Source organism: Dermacentor silvarum, chromosome 1 (genome assembly GCF_013339745.2).
Source record: "Dermacentor silvarum isolate Dsil-2018 chromosome 1, BIME_Dsil_1.4, whole genome shotgun sequence".
NCBI lineage: Eukaryota > Metazoa > Arthropoda > Arachnida > Ixodida > Ixodidae > Dermacentor > Dermacentor silvarum.
In genome coordinates, this window is record NC_051154.1 from 411899448 (window position 1) to 411922626 (window position 23179).

Sequence of the window (23179 nt, forward strand, 5' to 3'; positions counted from 1 at the left end):
CGATGATATATAGCTTACTTAGGGACTTTTAGGGCTCGCTAGCTGCACTGGCCTCTTTAATGCAAGTAGCAAAAGAAAGGTCGGCGTCTGTTGTGCAATTAGATGGTCTTGATTGAATATTACTGGAACAATTTCGTGATGCATTGCATAACACCCGATGATATATAGCTTACTTCGGGACTTTTAGTGCTCCCTGGCTGCACCGGCCTCTTTGATGCAATGCGCAAAGGAAAGGTCGGCCTCTGTTGTGCAATTGGTTGGTCTTGATTGAGTGTTACTGGAACAATTTCCTGATGCATTGCCTAACCCCCGACAATATGTAGCTTACTTCAGGACTTTTAGTGCTCGCTGGTTGCACCGGCCTCTTTGATGCAGTGAGCAAAAGAAAGGTCGACCGCTGTGGTGCAGTTAGATGGTCTTGATTGAATATTATGGGAACAATTTCGTGATGCATTGCATAACCCCCGAATATATAGCTTACTTCAGGACTTTTAGGGCTCGCTGGTTGCACCGGCCTCTTTGATGCAGTGAGGAAAAGAAAGGTCGGCCGCTGTTGTGCAATTAGATGGTCTTGATTGAATATTACTGGAACAATTTCGTGATGCATTGCATAACCCCCGACAATATATAGCTTACTTCAGGACTTTTAGGGCTGGCTGGTTGCACCGGCCTCTTTGATGCAGTGAGCAAAAGAAAGGTCGACCGCTGTGGTGCAGTTAGACGGTCTTGATTGAATATTACTGGAACAATTTCCTGATGCATTGCCTAACCCCCGACAATATAAGGCTTACTTCAGGACTTTTAGGGCTCGCTGGTTGCACCGGCCTCTTTGATTCAGTGAGCAAAAGAAAGGTCAGCCGCTGTGGGGCAGTTAGATGGTCTTGATTGAATATTACTGGAACAATTTCCTGATGCATTGCATAACCCCCGATGATATATAGCTTACTTAGGGAATTTTAGGGCTCGCTAGCTGCACTGGCCTCTTTAATGCAATTAGCAAAAGAAAGGTCGGCGTCTGTTGTGCAATTGGTTGGTCTTTATTGAATGTCACTAGAACAGATTCATGATGCATTTCATAACCCCGACAATATTTAGCTTACTTCGGGACCTTTAGTGCACGCTGGCTGACGGCCTCTTTGACGCAGTGATTATAAGAAAGGTCGACCGTTGTGGTGCAATTGGTTGGTCTTGATTGAATGTTACTGGAACAATTTCATGATGCACTGCATAACCCCGACAATATTTAGCTTACTTCTGGACTTTTAGGGCACGCTGGCTGCACCGGCCTCTTTTGATGCAATGAACAAAAAAAAAAAAGGTCGGCCGCTGTTGTGCAATTAGATGGTCTTGATTGAATATTACTTGAACAATTTCGTGATGCATTGCATAACTCCCGATGATATATAGCTTACTTCGGGACTTTTAGTGCTCCCTGGCTGCACCGGCCTCTTTGATGCAATGCGCAAAAGAAAGGTCGGCCTCTGTTGTGCAATTGGTTGGTCTTGATTGAGTGTTACTGGAACAATTTCCTGATGCATTGCCTAACCCCCGACAATATATAGCTTACTTCAGGACTTTTAGGGCTCGCTGGTTGCACCGGCCTCTTTGATGCAGTGAGGAAAAGAAAGGTCGGCCGCTGTTGTGCAATTAGATGGTCTTGATTGAATATTACTGGAACAATTTCGTGATGCATTGCATAACCCCCGATGATATATAGCTTACTTCGGGACTTTTAGTGCTCCCTGGCTGCACCGGCCTCTTTGATGCAATGAGCAAAAGAAAGGTCAGCCTCTGTTGTGCAATTGGTTGGTCTTGATTAAATGTTACTGGAACAATTTCCTGATGCATTGCCTAACCCCCGACAATATATAGCTTACTTCAGGACTTTTAGGGCACGCTGGCGGCACCGGCCTCTTTGATGCAGTGAGCAAAAGAAAGGTCGGCCGCTGTGGTGCAGTTAGACGGTCTTGATTGAATATTACTGGAACAATTTCGTGATGCATTGCATAACCCCCGATGATATATAGCTTACTTCGGGACTTTTAGTGCTCCCTGGCTGCACCGGCCTCTTTGATGCAATGAACAAAAAAAGGTCGGCCGCTGTGGTGCAGTTAGATGGTCTTATTGAATATTACTGGAACAATTTCGTGATGCATTGCATAACCCCCGACAATATATAGCTTACTTCAGGACATTTAGGGCTGGCTGGTTGCAGCGGCCTCTTTGATGCAGTGAGCAAAAGAAAGGTCGGCCGCTGTGGTGCAGTTAGATGGTCTTGATTGAATATTACTGGAACAATTTCCTGATGCATTGCCTAACCCCCGACAATATAGGGCTTACTTCAGGACTCTTAGGGCTCGCTGGTTGCACCGGCCTCTTTGCTGCAGTGAGCAAAAGAAAGGTCGGCCGCTGTTGTGCAATTAGATGGTCTTGATTGAATATTACTGGAACAATTTCGTGATGCATTGCATTACCCCCGATGATATATTGCTTACTTCGGGACTTTTAGTGCTCCCTGGCTGCACCGGCCTCTTTGATGCAATGCGCAAAGGAAAGGTCGGCCTCTGTTGTGCAATTGGTTGGTCTTGATTGAGTGTTACTGGAACAATTTCCTGATGCATTGCCTAACCCCCGACAATATATAGCTTACTTCAGGACTTTTAGGGCTCGCTGGTTGCACCGGCCTCTTTGATGCAGTGAGGAAAAGAAAGGTCGGCCGCTGTTGTGCAATTAGATGGTCTTGATTGAATATTACTGGAACAATTTCGTGACGCATTGCATAACCCCCGATGATATATAGCTTACTTCGGGACTTTTAGGGCACGCTGGCGGCACCGGCCTCTTTGATGCAGTGAGCAAAAGAAAGGTCGGCCGCTGTGGTGCAGTTAGACGGTCTTGATTGAATATTACTGGAACAATTTCGTGATGCATTGCATAACCCCCGATGCTATATAGCTTACTTCGGGACATTTAGTGCTCCCAGGCTGCACCGGCCTCTTTGATGCAATGAACAAAAGAAAGGTCGGCCGCTGTGGTGCAGTTAGATGATCTTGATTGAATATTACTGGAACAATTTAGTGATGCATTGCATAACCCCCGACAATATATAGCTTACTTCAGGACTTTTAGGGCTGGCTGGTTGCACCGGCCTCTGATGCAGTGAGCAAAAGAAAGGTCGGCCGCTGAGGTGCAGTTAGATGGTCTTGATTGAATATTACTGGAACAATTTCCTGATGCATTGCCTAACCCCCGACAATATAAGGCTTACTTCAGGACTTTTAGGGCTCGCTGGTTGCACCGGCCTCTTTGATTCAGTGAGCAAAAGAAAGGTCGGCCGCTGTGGGGCAGTTAGATGGTCTTGATTGAATATTACTGGAACAATTTCCTGATGCATTGCCTAACCCCCGACAATATGTAGCTTACTTCAGGACTTTTAGGGCTCGCTGGTTGCACCGGCCTCTTTGATGCAGTGAGCAAAAGAAAGGTCGGCCGCTGTGGGGCAGTTAGATGGTCTTGATTGAATATTACTGGAACAATTTCCTGATGCATTGCCTAACCCCCGACAATATGTAGCTTACTTCAGGACTTTTAGGGCTCGCTGGTTGCACCGGCCTCTTTGATGCAGTGAGCAAAAGAAAGGTCGGCCGCTGTGGGGCAGTTAGATGGTCTTGATTGAATATTACTGGAACAATTTCGTGATGCATTGCATAACCCCCGATGATATATAGCTTACTTCAGGACTTTTAGGGCTCGCTGGTTGCACCGGCCTCTTTGATGCAGTGAGCAAAAGAAAGGTCGGCCGCTGTGGGGCAGTTAGATGGTCTTGATTGAATATTACTGGAACAATTTCGTGATGCATTGCATAACCCCCGATGATATATAGCTTACTTCAGGACTTTTAGGGCTCGCTGGTTGCACCGGCCTCTTTGATGCAGTGAGCAAAAGAAAGGTCGGCCGCTGTGGTGCAGTTAGATGGTCTTGATTGAATGTTACTGGAACAATTTCCTGATGCATTGCCTAACCCCCGACAATATGTAGCTTACTTCAGGACTTTTAGGGCTCGCTGGTTGCACCGGCCTCTTTGATGCAGTGAGCAAAAGAAAGGTCGGCCGCTGTGGGGCAGTTAGATGGTCTTGATTGAATATTACTGGAACAATTTCCTGATGCATTGCCTAACCCCCGACAATATGTAGCTTACTTCAGGACTTTTAGGGCTCGCTGGTTGCACCGGCCTCTTTGATGCAGTGAGCAAAAGAAAGGTCGGCCGCTGTGGGGCAGTTAGATGGTCTTGATTGAATATTACTGGAACAATTTCCTGATGCATTGCCTAACCCCCGACAATATGTAGCTTACTTCAGGACTTTTAGGGCTCGCTGGTTGCACCGGCCTCTTTGATGCAGTGAGCAAAAGAAAGGTCGGCCGCTGTGTGGCAGTTAGATGGTCTTGATTGAATATTACTGGAACAATTTCGTGATGCATTGCATAACCCCCGATGATATATAGCTTACTTCAGGACTTTTAGGGCTCGCTGGTTGCACCGGCCTCTTTGATGCAGTGAGCAAAAGAAAGGTCGGCCGCTGTGGTGCAGTTAGATGGTCTTGATTGAATGTTACTGGAACAATTTCCTGATGCATTGCCTAACCCCCGACAATATGTAGCTTACTTCAGGACTTTTAGGGCTCGCTGGTTGCACCGGCCTCTTTGATGCAGTGAGCAAAAGAAAGGTCGGCCGCTGTGGGGCAGTTAGATGGTCTTGATTGAATATTACTGGAACAATTTCGTGATGCATTGCATAACCCCCGATGCTATATAGCTTACTTCGGGACTTTTAGTGCTCCCAGGCTGCACCGGCCTCTTTGATGCAATGAACAAAAGAAAGGTCGGCCGCTGTGGTGCAGTTAGATGGTCTTGATTGAATATTACTGGAACAATTTCCTGATGCATTGCCTAACCCCCGACAATATGTAGCTTACTTCAGGACTTTTAGGGCTCGCTGGTTGCACCGGCCTCTTTGATGCAGTGAGCAAAAGAAAGGTCGGCCGCTGTGGGGCAGTTAGATGGTCTTGATTGAATATTACTGGAACAATTTCGTGATGCATTGCATAACCCCCGATGATATATAGCTTACTTCAGGACTTTTAGGGCTCGCTGGTTGCACCGGCCTCTTTGATGCAGTGAGCAAAAGAAAGGTCGGCCGCTGTGGTGCAGTTAGATGGTCTTGATTGAATGTTACTGGAACAATTTCCTGATGCATTGCCTAACCCCCGACAATATGTAGCTTACTTCAGGACTTTTAGGGCTCGCTGGTTGCACCGGCCTCTTTGATGCAGTGAGCAAAAGAAAGGTCGGCCGCTGTGGGGCAGTTAGATGGTCTTGATTGAATATTACTGGAACAATTTCGTGATGCATTGCATAACCCCCGATGATATATAGCTTACTTCAGGACTTTTAGGGCTCGCTGGTTGCACCGGCCTCTTTGATGCAGTGAGCAAAAGAAAGGTCGGCCGCTGTGGTGCAGTTAGATGGTCTTGATTGAATGTTACTGGAACAATTTCCTGATGCATTGCCTAACCCCCGACAATATGTAGCTTACTTCAGGACTTTTAGGGCTCGCTGGTTGCACCGGCCTCTTTGATGCAGTGAGCAAAAGAAAGGTCGGCCGCTGTGGTGCAGTTAGATGGTCTTGATTGAATATTACTGGAACAATTTCCTGATGCATTGCCTAACCCCCGACAATATGTAGCTTACTTCAGGACTTTTAGGGCTCGCTGGTTGCACCGGCCTCTTTGATGCAGTGAGCAAAAGAAAGGTTGGCCGCTGTGGGGCAGTTAGATGGTCTTGATTGAATATTACTGGAACAATTTCGTGATGCATTGCATAACCCCCGATGATATATAGCTTACTTCAGGACTTTTAGGGCTCGCTGGTTGCACCGGCCTCTTTGATGCAGTGAGCAAAAGAAAGGTCGGCCGCTGTGGTGCAGTTAGATGGTCTTGATTGAATGTTACTGGAACAATTTCCTGATGCATTGCCTAACCCCCGACAATATGTAGCTTACTTCAGGACTTTTAGGGCTCGCTGGTTGCACCGGCCTCTTTGATGCAGTGAGCAAAAGAAAGGTCGGCCGCTGTGGTGCAATTAGATGGTCTTGATTGAATATTACTGGAACAATTTCGTGATGCATTGCATAACCCCCGATGATATATAGCTTACTTCGGGACTTTTAGGGCACGCTGGCGGCACCGGCCTCTTTGATGCAGTGAGCAAAAGAAAGGTCGGCCGCTGTGGTGCAGTTAGACGGTCTTGATTGAATATTACTGGAACAATTTCGTGATGCATTGCATAACCCCCGATGCTATATAGCTTACTTCGGGACTTTTAGTGCTCCCAGGCTGCACCGGCCTCTTTGATGCAATGAACAAAAGAAAGGTCGGCCGCTGTGGGGCAGTTAGATGGTCTTGATTGAATGTTACTGGAACAATTTCCTGATGCATTGCATAACCCCCGGTGATATGTAGCTTACTTCAGGACTTTTAGGGCTCGCTGGTTGCACCGGCCTCTTTGATGCAGTGAGCAAAAGAAAGGTCGGCCGCTGTGGTGCAGTTAGATGGTCTTGATTGAATATTACTGGAACAATTTCGTGATGCATTGCATAACCCCCGATGCTATATAGCTTACTTCGGGACTTTTAGTGCTCCCAGGCTGCACCGGCCTCTTTGATGCAATGAACAAAAGAAAGGTCGGCCGCTGTGGTGCAGTTAGATGGTCTTGATTGAATGTTACTGGAACAATTTCCTGATGCATTGCCTAACCCCCGACAATATGTAGCTTACTTCAGGACTTTTAGGGCTCGCTGGTTGCACCGGCCTCTTTGATGCAGTGAGCAAAAGAAAGGTCGGCCGCTGTGGTGCAGTTAGATGGTCTTGATTGAATATTACTGGAACAATTTCGTGATGCATTGCATAACCCCCGATGATATATAGCTTACTTCGGGACTTTTAGGGCACGCTGGCGGCACCGGCCTCTTTGATGCAGTGAGCAAAAGAAAGGTCGGCCGCTGTGGTGCAGTTAGACGGTCTTGATTGAATATTACTGGAACAATTTCGTGATGCATTGCATAACCCCCGATGCTATATAGCTTACTTCGGGACTTTTAGTGCTCCCAGGCTGCACCGGCCTCTTTGATTCAGTGAGCAAAAGAAAGGTCGGCCGCTGTGGGGCAGTTAGATGGTCTTGATTGAATGTTACTGGAACAATTTCCTGATGCATTGCATAACCCGCGGTGATATGTAGCTTATTTAGGGACTTTTAGGGCTCGCTAGCTGCACTGGCCTCTTTAATGCAATGAGCAAAAGAAAGGTCGGCCTCTGTTGTGCAAGTGGTTGGTCTTGATTGAATGTTACTGGAACAATTTCCTGATGCATTGCCTAACCCCCGACAATATATAGCTTACTTCAGGACTTTTAGGGCTCGCTGGTTGCACCGGCCTCTTTGATTCAGTGAGCAAAAGAAAGGTCGGCCGCTGTGGTGCAGTTAGATGGTCTTGATTGAATATTACTGGAACAATTTCCTGATGCATTGCATAACCCGCGGTGATATGTAGCTTATTTAGGGACTTTTAGGGCTCGCTAGCTGCACTGGCCTCTTTAATGCAATGAGCAAAAGAAAGGTCGGCCTCTGTTGTGCAAGTGGTTGGTCTTGATTGAATGTTACTGGAACAATTTCCTGATGCATTGCCTAACCCCCGACAATATATAGCTTACTTCAGGACTTTTAGGGCTCGCTGGTTGCACCGGCCTCTTTGATTCAGTGAGCAAAAGAAAGGTCGGCCGCTGTGGTGCAGTTAGATGGTCTTGATTGAATATTACTGGAACAATTTCCTGATGCAGTGCATAACCCCCGGTGATATGTAGCTTATTTAGGGACTTTTAGGGCTCGCTAGCTGCACTGGCCTCTTTAATGCAAGTAGCAAAAGAAAGGTCGGCGTCTGTTGTGCAATTGGTTGGTCTTTATTTAATGTCACTAGAACAATTTCGTGATGCATTGCCTAACCCCCGACAATATATAGCTTACTTCGGGACCTTTAGGGCACGCTGGCTGCACCGGCCTCTTTGACGCAGTGATTAAAAGAAAGGTCGACCGTTGTGGTGCAATTGGTTGGTCTTGATTGAATGTTACTGGAACAATTTCGTGATGCACTGCATAACCCCGACAATATTTAGCTTACTTCGGGACTTTTAGGGCACGCTGGCTGCACCGGCCTCTTTGATGCAATGAACAAAAAATGTCGGCCGCTGTTGTGCAATTAGATGGTCTTGATTGAATATTACTGGAACAATTTCGTGATGCATTGCATAACCCCCGATGATATATAGCTTACTTCGGGACTTTTAGTGCTCCCTGGCTGCACCGGCCTCTTTGATGCAATGCGCAAAAGAAAGGTCGGCCTCTGTTGTTCAATTGGTTGGTCTTGATTGATATTACTGGAACAATTTCGTGATGCATTGCATAACCCCCGATGATATATAGCTTACTTCGGGACTTTTAGTGCTCCCTGGCTGCACCGGACTCTTTGATGCAATGAGCAAAAGAAAGGTCGGCCTCTGTTGTGCAATTGGTTGGTCTTGATTGAATGTTACTGGAACAATTTCCTGATGCATTGCCTAACCCCCGACAATATATAGCTTACTTCAGGACTTTTAGGACACGCTGGCGGTACCGCCCTCTTTGATGCAGTGAGCAAAAGAAAGGTCTGCCGCTGTTGTGCAATTAGATAGTCTTGATTGAATATTACTGGAACAATTTCGTGATGCATTGCATAACCCGCGATGATATATAGCTTACTTCGGGACTTTTAGTGCTCCCTGGCTGCACCGCCCTCTTTGATGCAGTGAGCAAAAGAAAGGTCGGCCGCTGTGGTGCAGTTAGATGGTCTTGATTGAATGTTACTGGAACAATTTCGTGATGCATTGCATAACTCCCCCCCCCCCCCCCCCCCCCCGCATGATATATAGCTTACTTCGGGACTTTTAGGGCACGCTGGCTGCACCGGCCTCTTTGACTCAGTGATCAAAATAAAGGTCGGCCGCTGTGGTGCAGTTAGTTGGCTTGGACTGAATGTTACTGGAACAACTTGGCGACGCATTTCATACCTTCCGGCTATATATAGGTTATTTCGGGACTTTTAGGGCTCCCTGGCGGCACCGGCCTCTTTGATGCAGTGAGCACGCAAAAGAAAGGTCGGCCACTGTTGTGCAATTAGTTGGTCTTGATTGAATGTTACTGGAACAATTTTTTGACGCATTGCATAACCCCCGAGGATATATAGTTTACTTCGGGACATTTAGGGCTCGCTAGCTGCACCGGCCTCTTTGATGCAATGCGCAAAAGAAAGGTCGGCCTCTGTTGTTCAATTGGTTGGTCTTGATTGAGTGTTACTGGAACAATTTCCTGATGCATTGCCTAACCCCCGACAATATATAGCTTACTTCAGGACTTTTAGGGCTCGCTGGTTGCACCGGCCTCTTTGATGCAGTGAGCAAAAGAAAGGTCGGCCGCTGTGGTGCAGTTAGATGGTCTTGATTGAATATTACGGGAACAATTTCGTGATGCATTGCATAACCCCCGACAATATATAGCTTACTTCAGGACTTTTAGGGCTCGCTGCTTGCACCGGCCTGTTTGATGCAGTGAGGAAAAGATAGGTCGGCCGCTGTTGTGCAATTAGATGGTCTTGATTGAATATTACTGGAACAATTTCGTGATGCATTGCATAACCCCCGATGATATATAGCTTACTTCGGGACTTTTAGTGCTCCCTGGCTGCACCGGCCTCGTTGGTGCAATGAGCAAAAGAAAGGTCGGCCTCTGTTGTGCAATTGGTTGGTCTTGATTGAATGTTACTGGAACAATTTCCTGATGCATTGCCTAACCCCCGTCAATATATAGCTTACTTCAGGACTTTTAGGACACGCTGGCGGTACCGCCCTCTTTGATGCAGTGAGCAAAAGAAAGGTCTGCCGCTGTTGTGCAATTAGATGGTCTTGATTGAATATTACTGGAAGAATTTCGTGATGCATTGCATAACCCCCGATGATATATAGCTTACTTCGGGACTTTTAGTGCTCCCTGGCTGCACCGCCCTCTTTGATGCAGTGAGCAAAAGAAAGGTCGGCCGCTGTGGTGCAGTTAGATGGTCTTGATTGAATGTTACTGGAACAATTTCGTGATGCATTGCATAACTCCCCCCCCCCCGCCCCCCCGCATGATATATAGCTTACTTCGGGACTTTTAGGGCACGCTGGCTGCACCGGCCTCTTTGACTCAGTGATCAAAACAAAGGTCGGCCGCTGTGGTGCAGTTAGTTGGCTTGGACTGAATGTTACTGGAACAACTTGGCGATGCATTTCATACCTTCCGGCTATATATAGGTTATTTCGGGACTTTTAGGGCTCCCTGGCGGCACCGGCCTCTTTGATGCAGTGAGCACGCAAAAGAAAGGTCGGCCACTGTTGTGCAATTAGTTGGTCTTGATTGAATGTTACTGGAACAATTTTTGACGCATTGCATAACCCCCGAGTATATATATATCTTACTTCGGGACATTTAGGGCTCGCTAGCTGCACTATAGCCTCTTTGATGCGGTGAGCAAAAGAAAGGTCGGCCGCTGTTGCGGAATTAGTTGGTCTTGATTGAATGTTACTGGAACAATTTCTTGACGCATTGCATAACCCCCGAGGATATATAGTTCACTTCGGGACATTTAGGGCTCGCTAGCTGCACTATAGCGTCTTTGATGCGGTGAGCAAAAGAAAGGTCGGCCGCGTTTGCGCAATTAGTTGGTCTTGATTGAATGTTACTGGACCAATTTCGTAATGCATATCATAACCCACGATGATATATATCTTACTTCGGGACTTTTAGGGCTCCCTGGCGGCACCGGCCTCTTTGATGCAGTGAGCATGCAAAAGAAAGGTTGGCTGCTGTGGTCCATTTCGTTGGCCTTGATTGAATGTTAGTAGAACAACTTCACGATGCATTTCATAACCCCCGGACAATATATAGCTTAATCCGGGACTTTTAGGGCTCGCTGGCTGCACTGGCCTCTTTGATGCAGTATGGAAAAGAAAGGTCGGCCGCTTATCTTCTTAACAAAGCGTCGTTTTATGCATTGAAGGACAAAAGCAACTGGGACGCCAATGCATTTCTCCGAAAAGTTCGGGAATTAATATCTCGAAACTGGAGTCATCCTGAGAATTCGTTCCAAATTTTCGGTAGTGGCTTAATCGTGTTGCTGCTGGAAATTTACACCAGCAGCGAAGTAGAATACACTTGGGTACTGCAATATTAGCTGTTTTTTTTTCTGTTTGAGCTCTGCGCCACCAGGTAGCAGCACCATACAGGCTGCTCACGTTTACGCCTCCGCCCCAAGGCCCCTACGCCGGGTCCACCTGCGTTTACCCTGTTACTGGAAAAGCTAAACCTCTCTAATATCCATCCATAGAGTTGAGAAAGAGCTTCGACACCCGCCGTAGTGGCGTAGCGGCTGAAGTGTTGTGCTGCTGATACTCGCTGTGGTTGTTTAGTGGCCATGGTGTTGGGCTGCTAAGCACGAGGTCGCAGGATCATATCCCGCCAACCACGGCCGCATTTCGATGAGGACAAAATGCGAAAACACCCGCGTACTTAGATTTAGGTGCAGGTTACCCCCGGGTGGTCCAAATTATTCCGGAGTTTCCCCCTACGGCGTGGCTCATAATCATATCGTGCTTTTGGCCCGTAAACCCAGTTTTGTTGCGCTGCTGAGCACGAGGTCGCGGTATTTAATCATAGCTGCGGCGGCCGCATTTCGACGGGGACGAAATCTAAAAACATCCGTGTCCCGTGTATTGGTGCCACGTTAAAGATCCCCTGGAGGTCAAAATTAATTCGCAGCCCCCCACTAAGGCGTGCCTCATAACCAAATTTTTATTGTAGCACGTAAAACCCCAGAATTCAATTCAATGCTATTCAAGCTTCGAATTTGATTTGCTTGATGTTATGGGTTCAGACTGTTTCGTGCGGTGTTTGTTGAAATGAAAATTCGTACGTGGGGGCGAACAATCATTTTTTGACAAGAGAAAGAGAAGTGTGAGTCGCATTCGTTTGTGGAAGGTGCTTCTTCTGAGGGTGAAATGGGAAGACGGTTTTCCTTCCTCCTCTCACCAATGAGGACCTAAAGATAGGGAACTGCGGGGCCTGATTTGTATTAATGATATGAGCCAACAAACAAAGATACCAAGGACAACGTAGGGGAAATTACTTGTACTTACTAATTGAGTTAAAGAAATAATAAATTAATGGAATTTAAAATAGATGACAAAACAACTGGCCGTAGGTGGGGAACGAACCAATGTCTTCGCATTACGCGTGTGATGCTCTCACCATTGAGCTACCGCGGCGCCGTTTTCCCATCCACTTTCTGGGGTATTTATGTTTTACTACTGGAAGCAACTCTGGGAGTGTTAGCCAGCGCCACCACTCACAAACCGCAACTGGTCAATAAAGCCACACATGCTACCTGATCAATGTTGCCGGATTCGAGACCCTTGTCTCGAATCCGGCAACGGCACCGCGGTAACTCAATGGTGAGAGCATCGCACGCGTAATGCGAAGACGTGGGTTGGTTCCCCACCAGCGGCCAATTGTTTTTTCATCCATTTTCATTTCCATTCATTTATTATTTGTTTAATTCAATTATTAAGTACACGTAATTTCCCCTATGTTGTCCTTTCCCCTGGTGTGCTTGTTTGTTGGCTTCTTATATGAGGACCTAGCCACTGGGCTCTAGCAAAACAATCTTTTTGCTTCTTACTGCTGGGTTCGTTCGAGTTCTCTCAAATTTATATTTGGGCTACTTTACTATTAGGCCTCACGCTATCTTTAACGGAAACAAGACGACGTCAACGCTGTTCAGTAAAGTTCAAATGAAGCGGACGCTGCAGAAAAACAGCGCTAATGAAGACGAAGGAGACGTGCTCAATCATTGTGATTACATTTAGAAGAAGAAAATTTCATTTAGGACCGCCTCCGCAACTGGTGTGGCGATGGGCTAGAACACAAAGAAGGTACGGACGCCGGCTCTATCCAGTACACAAATGTTGAGCGGGCGTTGGCGAATCATTGCTACCGCTAGCGCGATCGTGCTCTCCAGGATCAGTGTTCTCCACTGCTTTAGCATTCGTAGAATGGCCGTGTTAAGTTCGACGACCTATCGGATAGCAGGCTAAGTCGTTTGGAAGCGGTGGCTGGGGTCGCCGAGCCGATGGTCGTTGACCAAATGTGCAGGATGTTTCGAACCGGCACACGTCACAAACGGGTGCCGGTGGGTTCGCTTGCCGGTCGTCACCGTTGTCGCCCCTACGGTGTCGGGGTAGCTGGACAAAGGATACAAAGGCGCTCCTTGGCAAAAACGCTCCTTGTGCGGCTAATGGGCAGATGGGAGTCGCGTGTCCCAGGTGGTCTTCGTCAAATAAAGTAGGCACCAGCGCCTGTTTTCGAGCAATTACACGGTGCGTTCTCAAGTGTGCAGCTAGCTCGAGGCATGGGCCGGGTGACCAGCGGATTCCAAATATTTCGGAAGGGAAATGCTTTTACTGGTGTTCTACTTCATTGTTGCTATTTGTTGTTGCTGGTTTGTTTGTGTTTGCTTTGAAGTGAAGCCACAATGTAAGGAGTGGCCAGAGGAAAACGAGAAAGAGCGAAAGGAACCAATAGGAGTGATCGAAAGAAAACTGTTGGGCTGATTTGAGCTAACCATTGGTTCGTGACAGTTGTGTGCTTGTAAAACCACTTGTGTTAGAGTGTTCCAGCGCTACGTTGCCGAGGGGCAGAGGACTAGAATTCTCGTGTGAACCTAACTGCTTCGAACGGGCAATTTGGTGCTGTTTTGGGGGGAGATTGATGAGAGAGCTGGAGTCGATCATTCCGCAAGCTGTTGGCAAAATATACGTATGTAAATAAACCTGTACATACGGAGGAGTTTTTGCGAGCCTTGTATGCAACGTGTAGCCTGACAAAGAACGGAAGATTGAGGGCTCGGAGCTCGGATCAACAAGGGTGCCATTGGGAGGGACGGACAAGCAACGGCCTGAACTCGGTACTCAAAAACCTAACTGGCCTAGAGGTAGAATCCTGAACTGCCACTCGGTTGGCCGTAAGTTCGAAACCTCGCCGCAAAAGCAGAAGTTTTCTTTTTTTTCTAATTTTCTAGCAGAGCAATTTGGGATTCCAGTGACGACAACGGCGGACTAAAGTCCCTAGATATTCTTTTCTTTAAGTAGCGACAAGCTTTGATGTACCGCCGACGAATCTCATTGGGCAACGCTCGTTCAGGCAGCTGTGTTCTTCCTAACGGTGTTCCCCCGCATTCACTTGCATTCTGCTGCGAGCAGCGTATAGATAGCAGGGGCCGTTCACGGTCGCATACTATCTACGAAGATAATGGCGGCCGACGGAGTAGATGTCGCTACTTAAGAAAGAGCAGGAGATCTAGGGATGGCGGACATCAAAACAATGAGGAGAGGGATCCCATAACGGCTGTCACTGTAAAAAGAACTGCAAGGCTTGTACCAGTGACACATATCTAACGTTGCGCAGCCGCACACAAACGTTTCTAGATGAACTACTGTGATTTGGTTGTTTTGGTGGATTGGCAAGATGACTATAATGATGCTCCTTTGCGCGGTGCGTTCCTTTTTTTATGCATGATGTCTGTTCCCAATAAAATTTCTTCCGCATTCCATTGGCAGAACAGCAGCAAAGGCAAATGGCAGAGAGGTGCAGAGCGTTGCGCTGTGAGAGTGCGACTGCCTGCTCTCTTATTGAAACTTTCCGTGCGCTCTGAGAGCAGGTGGGAAGGTGAAAGCGTGTAACGTGACCAGATAGTGTACTTTTCCGAAGGTGATTATTACACGAACTTCGCTTTTCAGCCGCCATTGCTACCGCACACTGAACCAAAACGACGGAACACAACTAAAATAAAGGGTATGATGGGTTTGCATCACGTGACTTCCTTCGCACTCCGCGTTTCGCGCGGAAGCAGCTCGAACTGCTCTCGGCGCAGACACACTGCTACTGTTCTGCCATTGGATCACAGCGCTCAGGTCTTCTTCGCCAAATGGAATGCACCTTTAGTTGTGAGCTAGCGCTTGTCTGCCTTCTTTCGTCCTGTTTAGACGTGTGCGCTTGTTAAAACCTACAAGATCTGAGTTTTCTTTCTCTTGCTTTTAAGAAAATTCTCTGTATTATGACGCAGTTTTATTTTTCGCACTCTGATTTTGATAGCATTAACGCTGTCTCTGTAAAACAAAAATGTGTGAAGACAAAGGCCTATTAGAGGACGAGTGGAAACCGTTTCTGTCGAAGCGTTTCTTTTTTTTTCAGCGCTTCTTCAACTCTTAATCGCCTGCGCTGCTGCATATAGTGTTACTATGTGTTCGCAGCAGGATGAGTGTACCTCCTGTTCTGGTACCAAGTCTTGACTTGCGTCTCGGTGAGCCTGAGTGCCTCGGCCACTGAACCGCGGTCGGAGACGCTCAGGTACTTCTGGTAGCGGAATTTGGCCTCCAGGAAAGCCAGCTGCGCCTGGGTGAACGCCGTGCGCCGCCGCCGCGGCTTCTTGCCGTCCGCCGCTTTCTTGGATGACTCGCCGCTTTTGGCGCTGCTCTGTCTCCGGGCCTTGCTCTGAGAAGCGTCTGCGAAAGTGAAAGGTCAAGGTCACAGTCTCGGCGGCTTTGTAGGTACTGAAATGTACTCGCTTCTCCTGCTGGTCTTCAAGTTTCATTGTACACCTGCCTGGCTTGGCTACATCAGCTTGAAAGTGAAAGGACAAGTGAGCGAAAGCGGACGTGAATTAAGAAAAAAAAACACGTTAATGGAGGCAGGGTGTCCAACTAAAACTTCAAGTGGAAGCCGTCTTCGAATAAGCACGTTAGATTGAACCGCTTTTCTCCCAACATTTCGGGACTCAAGCGGAACCTCCATCCTGAAAAATACTAAAGTTTTACCTCGGCATAAACAAACAGGGTAGACGTGTACTAGAACGCTGGAAGGTACGTGAAAAGCAACGCTGGTGACATCTGGTTACAGTGTGCGTAACAAAATGCGCAAGCCGCAGGCTTATACCTGTAGGCTTAAATATTCTGACGGCACCATAGTCGTCGCAGAGGTGTTTTAAAGGCACGATTTCAAGTCAATGCCCCAAGATGCCGGCGCCCGTTGCTGATATACTTCTTCGTTTACTCTGAGAAAGATCACTATGATAAGGGGAAGTCCTAAACTCTTTTCTGAATACAATCAGTACGGAAAAATCGTTGTGGTTGCCATCCACAACACAAAATTTGATGAGGCTTGTTACACTTGCAAGAAAGTGTTGAAATATAGTGAGTAGCGAGTGTGATTTTTGTTTAGGCCACCAACTGTGGCCTAAATTTAAGAAATGTGAAGCATCGAAATTACAAGTACACATAAAATGATATTTCATAATATTATAAATTGCACTGTTTGAGACGCCTAAAGCGGATAAAGTGTACACTTATTTGTGCGTAGGACAAAGCAATCGTCAATTTGCAACAATTTCACGTGAGCTGATATTTGTCCTCTGCAGATCCTCTAACAGATACAGCTGCGACATATTTTGCTTTCTGTATAAAGTTTTGCATTCGTAAACTTTCCGATTTAGTTTAACCGTGCCAATATTTATTTCTTCTTTCTGGGGTTAACGTGCCAAAACCAGTTCTGATTATGAGGCACGCCGTAGTGGAGGGCTCCGGATTAATTTCGACCACATTTGGTTCTTTAACGTGCACTAGAACGCAAGCACACGTGCGTTTTACAGCGTAAGCTGTTACGGGGCTCATTTCAATAGCCGTTTCGGGTCGCGATGATGACGCCGCCGCCGCCGCCGCCCCCGCTATCGCTGGAAATGAGAAAAAGTACCCGGTCTCCGCCGGAATCGAACCCAGGACCGCTGCGCGCGAGTCGGAGATAAACTAACCACGAATGCCTATCGTAAATTGTTTTTTCTTAGGAGAACATTACAGCTGTCCACGTGTCCCGTTCGCTTATTAGCGTACAAAACAATTATGCGCCCAGTACTAGATTATGCAGCTATTATCTGGGATCCGTTTACGCAAACTAACATCAAAAAGCTCGAACGGGTGCACAGAAAGGCATTTCGCTTCATTTACAATAACTTCTACCGTACTTCAGTAACAAAACTCCTAAAACAAGCCAACTTGCCTGCACTAACAGAGCGCAATCGAGTTTCCTGACTAAAATTCTTATATGAGCTTGTGCATGGACATTACAACATCAACATCTCTGATATAATTACATTTTCTTCCGGGTATGCCACAAGACAAAGGCGTCAACTAACAGTGACACCATTCAGCGTAAAAAATAATTGTTTTAAATATTCCTTTTTCCTAGGACTGTGATTGAATGGAATAATTTGACTAATATAGAAGTTGCTCAGCCTTCGTTGTCTTTATTTGCTGCTAACGTCTGTTGATTGGGCTACAAGCTCATATGTGACCTCGTTCATTTCTTTTTGCCACGTTTAGTCAAACTGATGTTTTTTGTATAGGCAATGTACTCCGTATTGCTTTGTTTTGTTGCCTGCATTTGTACGCTGATATATTGTACTTCCACCTTGCTAAAATCTCTTTTGGGGATTGCAGGATCTGTAAGTAAAAACAAATTCCATCGATGCCGGCCGACGATGTTAATTTGAGGGATTCTATTAACTTGGTGATGCCGTATGCGTCAAGTGTTATGCCTGACGTGGTTGGGTGGTTGAGGCAAGGACAGTCTGGAAGGTCAGTGTTAGGTTCAGAAGTGATAACGGAAGAGAGGACATGTTTCACATGCTCTACTGTCAGGAACACGTTTATTGTCATTATCATACAATAATAATGGTTTATAGTTATTTGGGTTAATGCATTTCCAGAATTGTTCGATATTATTTTGCAGCATGCTAGGCAGCGTTGATGAGAAAAAGGTTCGTTTTGCTGTTGCGGCCAATGAATCAAACGCCTTTTCACTGGCGTGATATTTTTGCCAAGCAGAAGCGGTGTTGGAATGTTTGGCTGTGCGAAATAATCTTTTCTTTTTATTGTTTAGTCGTTTTAATGAGTTTTTGCACCATGGGAATGAAGGTCACTCGGTTAAGGTGATAGTTGGTATTTAAGTCTCAGCCAGTTCGAGCATTTTATTTTTTAAAAGGGTCGAGTTGCTGTCTACTATGCGCTTCGGGAAATCTATAAGGTACCAGCCGTAAAACTCGGTTAGTTCATTGTTAATACTGACGTAATCGCCTTTATCGTAAAGTGTTATTTTCTTCTTTCTTTTTTTTTTTGCTCTGCGTGAAGTAGTCGAGAGGATAATTCTGCATGCATTACTGAGTGATCACTTTGTTCTGGTAGAAGCGTTACAGAAGAAACACTGTCGGGATAAGGTCGAGTAGGTTAGAGCGCTGCTCGTTTTTTCACGTTGGGGTGGATACTAGCTGCGTCAAACAAAAGGTGAGGCATGTGTTAAGGAAGTTACTTTCGAGGTTATATTTAGACAGAGTTATGGCTGGTTCAGACCATGTTATACCGGGAAGGTTAAAGTCGCCTAAGAGGAGTAGTTGCGCATGACTGAATGACGTCGTAACAGATTGCAGTGCCTCGTGGAAGTGAATAGTGAAGGAAGCATCTGCGTCGGGGGGTCGATAGCATACACCCATAAGAATTGGTTGGTACGAATAACTGCACAAAATGAATAAAATTTCTAGAGGTGAAGTGATATCAACAACCGAGCAACATAGGCTGCGATGGGCAGCTATAAGTACAGTGTAAATAGACAACCATGTGCTGCTAGTGCTATTAGGCTTGATTTTAAGACATTATTAAACACACAATTATGCCACAATGTAATAACGGTACCGACAAGGGTAACAGAAAACAAAGCTACTGTATTGGATATTTTCATAACCAAGTATGACAGATGCGCCTAAAGGCAGGTGCCATTAATTATGCGATAAGCGATCACTGGCCCATTTTTATGTCAGGGTCCGAAACAAGCACTTTAAAAAAGCAGAAGCAATCTTTCGTGTACCGAGATACAAATCCTGTCATGCTGTCGAAATTCCGGGACTGCTTGTCTATTGTAAACTGGTTCAATGTTTTAAATGAAAATGACCCTGACGCAGCCTATCAAAATTTTCTATACAAATTCACGCGGGTTGTATGACGATTGTTTTGCTTACAAAACAAACTTCTAGTAAGTGCAAAAGTAGAAAGCCGTGAAAGAATTATGAACTGCTTAGCAAAATAAGAAAACGTAATCATCTTTACAGAGTAACCACGCGAACAAAGATATTTTTAGAAGAAAATTATTATGCTAATATATTCAGCTCTACTCAAAGAAAACCTGAAGAATTTTGGAAAAAATTAAAATCGGTAATTGGTTATATACCTGAACTGCTTACTAATGGAAGAAAGTATAGGAAGAAACCTTTGAACTCCGCCTTATATAAGGCGGAGTTCAAAAGTTTCGAACTCTTTAATGCATTTGATAATTTTTTGTCTCTTTCACACCCTTGTCTATGAATAACAACATACCGGTAATAAAATTTCATTGTGAGCATACGATTTTCTTGGACCCGGTTAGGGAAAGTAAAGTAGTTTATTATATTATCAAAGAAAATAACACCAAGTTTATCGACGTTTCAGGCATACAAACAACACCAAATAACTATGTTATTGACATTATTGAGCACTGTTTAGTTCATATTTGTAATATATGTCCTGCAACAGGAGTATTTCCATGTAAAATGCAACGTGAGAGAGGCGCCGTAGTATACAAGGACGGTGACAGAAACGATCTTTCAAATTACGGTGCTATTTCTATCTTGGCCGTTTTTTCATGACTAGCGAGAGTTGTACTTGAACGTTTCACGTTCATTGTTGACCGCTAGAAAATTTTGAACCCAGTGCAATATGGTTTTGAAAAATAAATCAAGAGAGTTTGCCCTTCTTGCACAGAAAGACGCTACTGCGGAGGCATTTGTTATGACGATCCCTTTCTTGACGCAGGCCTACCTTGTGTTGGTCTTTCGAAGTCGTCCCGCCTACTTTGCAAGCATCGAGGGAACAGCATATCAGCGCCTTAACAGTTTCTGGCCAACCTTTCAACGGAACGAAGACAGGAGCTGCTACGTGGCCGCTGATTCCCGCCGTTGCTATTGCTCTTATCGGGAAACCTGGAGCTACCTTGTGCGCGGACAACGCCGCTGGACCCGGACCCGGTCCGCTACCAGTCGGGGCACGCTACCGCGCAGGCATCTGTCATGACGGTCCCTTTCTTGACACAGGTTAGTTACTTACCTTATGCTGCTTCATTTCGCAGCAGCAACCCATTCTTGCTTGCGGTATCGTGCCCCCTGGAATGTGTGATTTTTGCCGACGTTTGCTGAAACTTAAGTGCTGTTGTTGTGGCTCATACGCTCATTTTGTCTGGGGACGTCGAACCTAATCCCGGTCCTGATCAAAACACTGCACCGTCCCTTGAATCCATTTTTAATACCTTGTTACGACTTGAAGCATCGCAAACTACCATGCTATCTGAGGTAACATTGATCCGTGCGTGCCAAAGCAATATTGAGCACCTGGTCAACAGTCTTTCAACTCGTGTTGATGCCTTAGCAAAGCTAGTTAAAAGTAACCGTTACGGCACAGTTCAGCACGCATGCCTTCCCTTGACGTCACATCTGAGGGCATTTTGACCCTGATTGATAATATCAAAGTCTCCAGTGTTCCCGGTCCGGACAGCATTCCCGCTAAAGTCGTCAAAAGAACTAAGGTACTTAAAAGTACATTTCTACAGATAATCGTTTCGTAGTCCATACCTACCAGTATACAATTCCTAACGAATGGATGTTAAAGAAGGTTGGGTACTTAAAAGTGCATTTCTACAAATAATCGTTTCGTAGTCCATACCTACCAGTATACAATTCCTAACGAATGAATGTTAAACAAGGTTGTGCCGGTTTTCAAAAGCGGCGACAGAACTGATCCTTCGCATTATCGCCCGATATCACTCACCTGTATTCCTTGCAAACTTCTTGAACACATAATCTATTGTTATGTTCTCTCTGATATTGATGCTCTTTTCTTTTCAGTAATCAGCATGGCTTCCGACCAGGACACTCGTGTGAAACTCAACTCTTTGAATTCACTACTGACCGCCATTTAAACCTTTATTCTCTTCTCCAAACAGACGTAATTTTACTTAGACATTTCGAAAGCCTTTGACCGTGTAACTCATGAACGACTAATGATCAAAGTAAATCGTTTATCCACTAATCACGTCCTGGATCCGGTGCTTCCTAATTGGCCGATCACAGCTCTCAGTGATTGGGCATCGTCACTCTACAGTCACCAAACTGTTATCGAGAGTACCGCAAGGTTCAGTCCTCGGGCCCCTTTTGTTTTTAATATTCATTAATGACCTCCCTTCTGGTATTTCGTCATTTATCCTACTCTTTGCCGATGAATGCCGTGCTGTACCGCCGTATAAACTCATACAGTTATCAGTTACTTTTACAGCGTGACCTCACTACAAGTGAAAAATGGTGCATTGAGTGGCTCATGCAGCTAAACGTTAAAATATGTAAGTTCATGTACGTATCGCCGAAACACTCTCTCATGTCATGCTCTTACTCTTTGAATTCCCTTCCTATTGAGCTGGTTCAATCATACAGGTGCCTTGGCGTTATTATACCTTGGCGTTACCATCACTAGCAAGCTTACATGATCAAAGCATATCCAAAACCTGGTTACTGCCACTAATTGTTCCCTGGGATTCATAAGACGGTCACTATCATCACCACCTCCTGTGATCCGTCAACTAACATATGAGACATCCATACCACACTGGAATTCGCGTCGGCAATATGGAATCCCCATCATGCGTACCTTGTTGAGCTACTCGAAGCCGCGCAGCCCGGTTTATTACATCCCAGTGCTACAATCGACTAAGTGTTACAAGCATCAAATCATCCCTCCACATCCAATCATTAGCACATCGCCGAAAAATCTCACGCTTATGCCTCTTTCAAAAGTTCTATTAGAATTTCCCACATTTACGCGACACGCTTCTTTTGCCACCCAACCGTACTTCACGCTGTGTCTCAAACAACTTCAGTCTTCAACGTCTTCACGGCTCTATAAAATCCTTCAACAACTCTTTCTTGCCGGTAGATATTGCAGAATGGAATAATTTACTTGACCACGTAGTAATCGAACGTATACCCTACCAAGTTTCGAAATTTACTAACGAACTTTCTGAGTATTGATGCTTGACGTATTTTGATAATTTTTTGCTGTTTTGCACTTTTTTTTACTGGTTATTACTTTGTGTGTTTGACTGTGATTCAATTACACCTTCTGTAGCCTTCTAAATGTTATTGTTATTGTTTTTACTTCAGTCTCGACTGTTTCAACGTTCATTTTTCTATGTATGCTCCACCCTTATGTAATACCCCAAGAGGGGCCTTTAAAGGTAAATAAAAGATGATGATGATGATGTGCTAGAAAACTTCGAAAATGATACCTTAGTTTTAGGTGTGACTCTCGACTTCACAAAAGCTTAGTCATCAGTTTGTTCTCCAAAAGCCTCATCATCACGGTGTAAGTGGTAATGCCCACTCCTTAATATACTCGTACTTACGACACCATACGCAGTGTGCTGAGAGATGCAGGGTTTGCACCTTCTTTCAAACAAGTCAATGTAGGAGTGCCTTAGGAAAGTGTTTTATGGCCATTTTTATTTTTCATATATATATATATATCAAAATTGCTACCTTTGATGAGACGGTCAAGTATGTCATTTACGCTGCCGATACGAGCCTCTTCTCTGATCGCTCCACTGCTGATTTAGTGAATCATGCGAATATTACTCTAGATTTAATTCAACTGTGGTCTACATAAAACCGTCTAAAACTAAATGCCCGTAAAACTAAAGCAGTAATGTTTCTTCCGCGTCACAAAAAGCTTCCTATGTACCCCATATTTATCAATGAAACATGAATTGAATATATTGTCCTTCATAACTCTCGGCATCTATGTTTCTGCAACTATGTCATGGGAGGCAC

The 23179-nt window shown here is 45.5% G+C and overlaps 1 protein-coding gene across 1 annotated transcript in view; it reads right to left on the reverse strand.

Moving 5' to 3' along the window:
- The window catches only part of LOC119447235 (homeobox protein ceh-30-like), a 127547-nt gene that overhangs the window by 38430 nt on the left and 65938 nt on the right, over positions 1-23179 (reverse strand). Inside the window, exon 2 of the mRNA XM_037711485.1 lies at positions 15497-15734. Within this exon, the coding sequence (XP_037567413.1) occupies positions 15497-15734 (238 nt within the window). The remainder of the gene's footprint in view (positions 1-15496; positions 15735-23179) is intronic.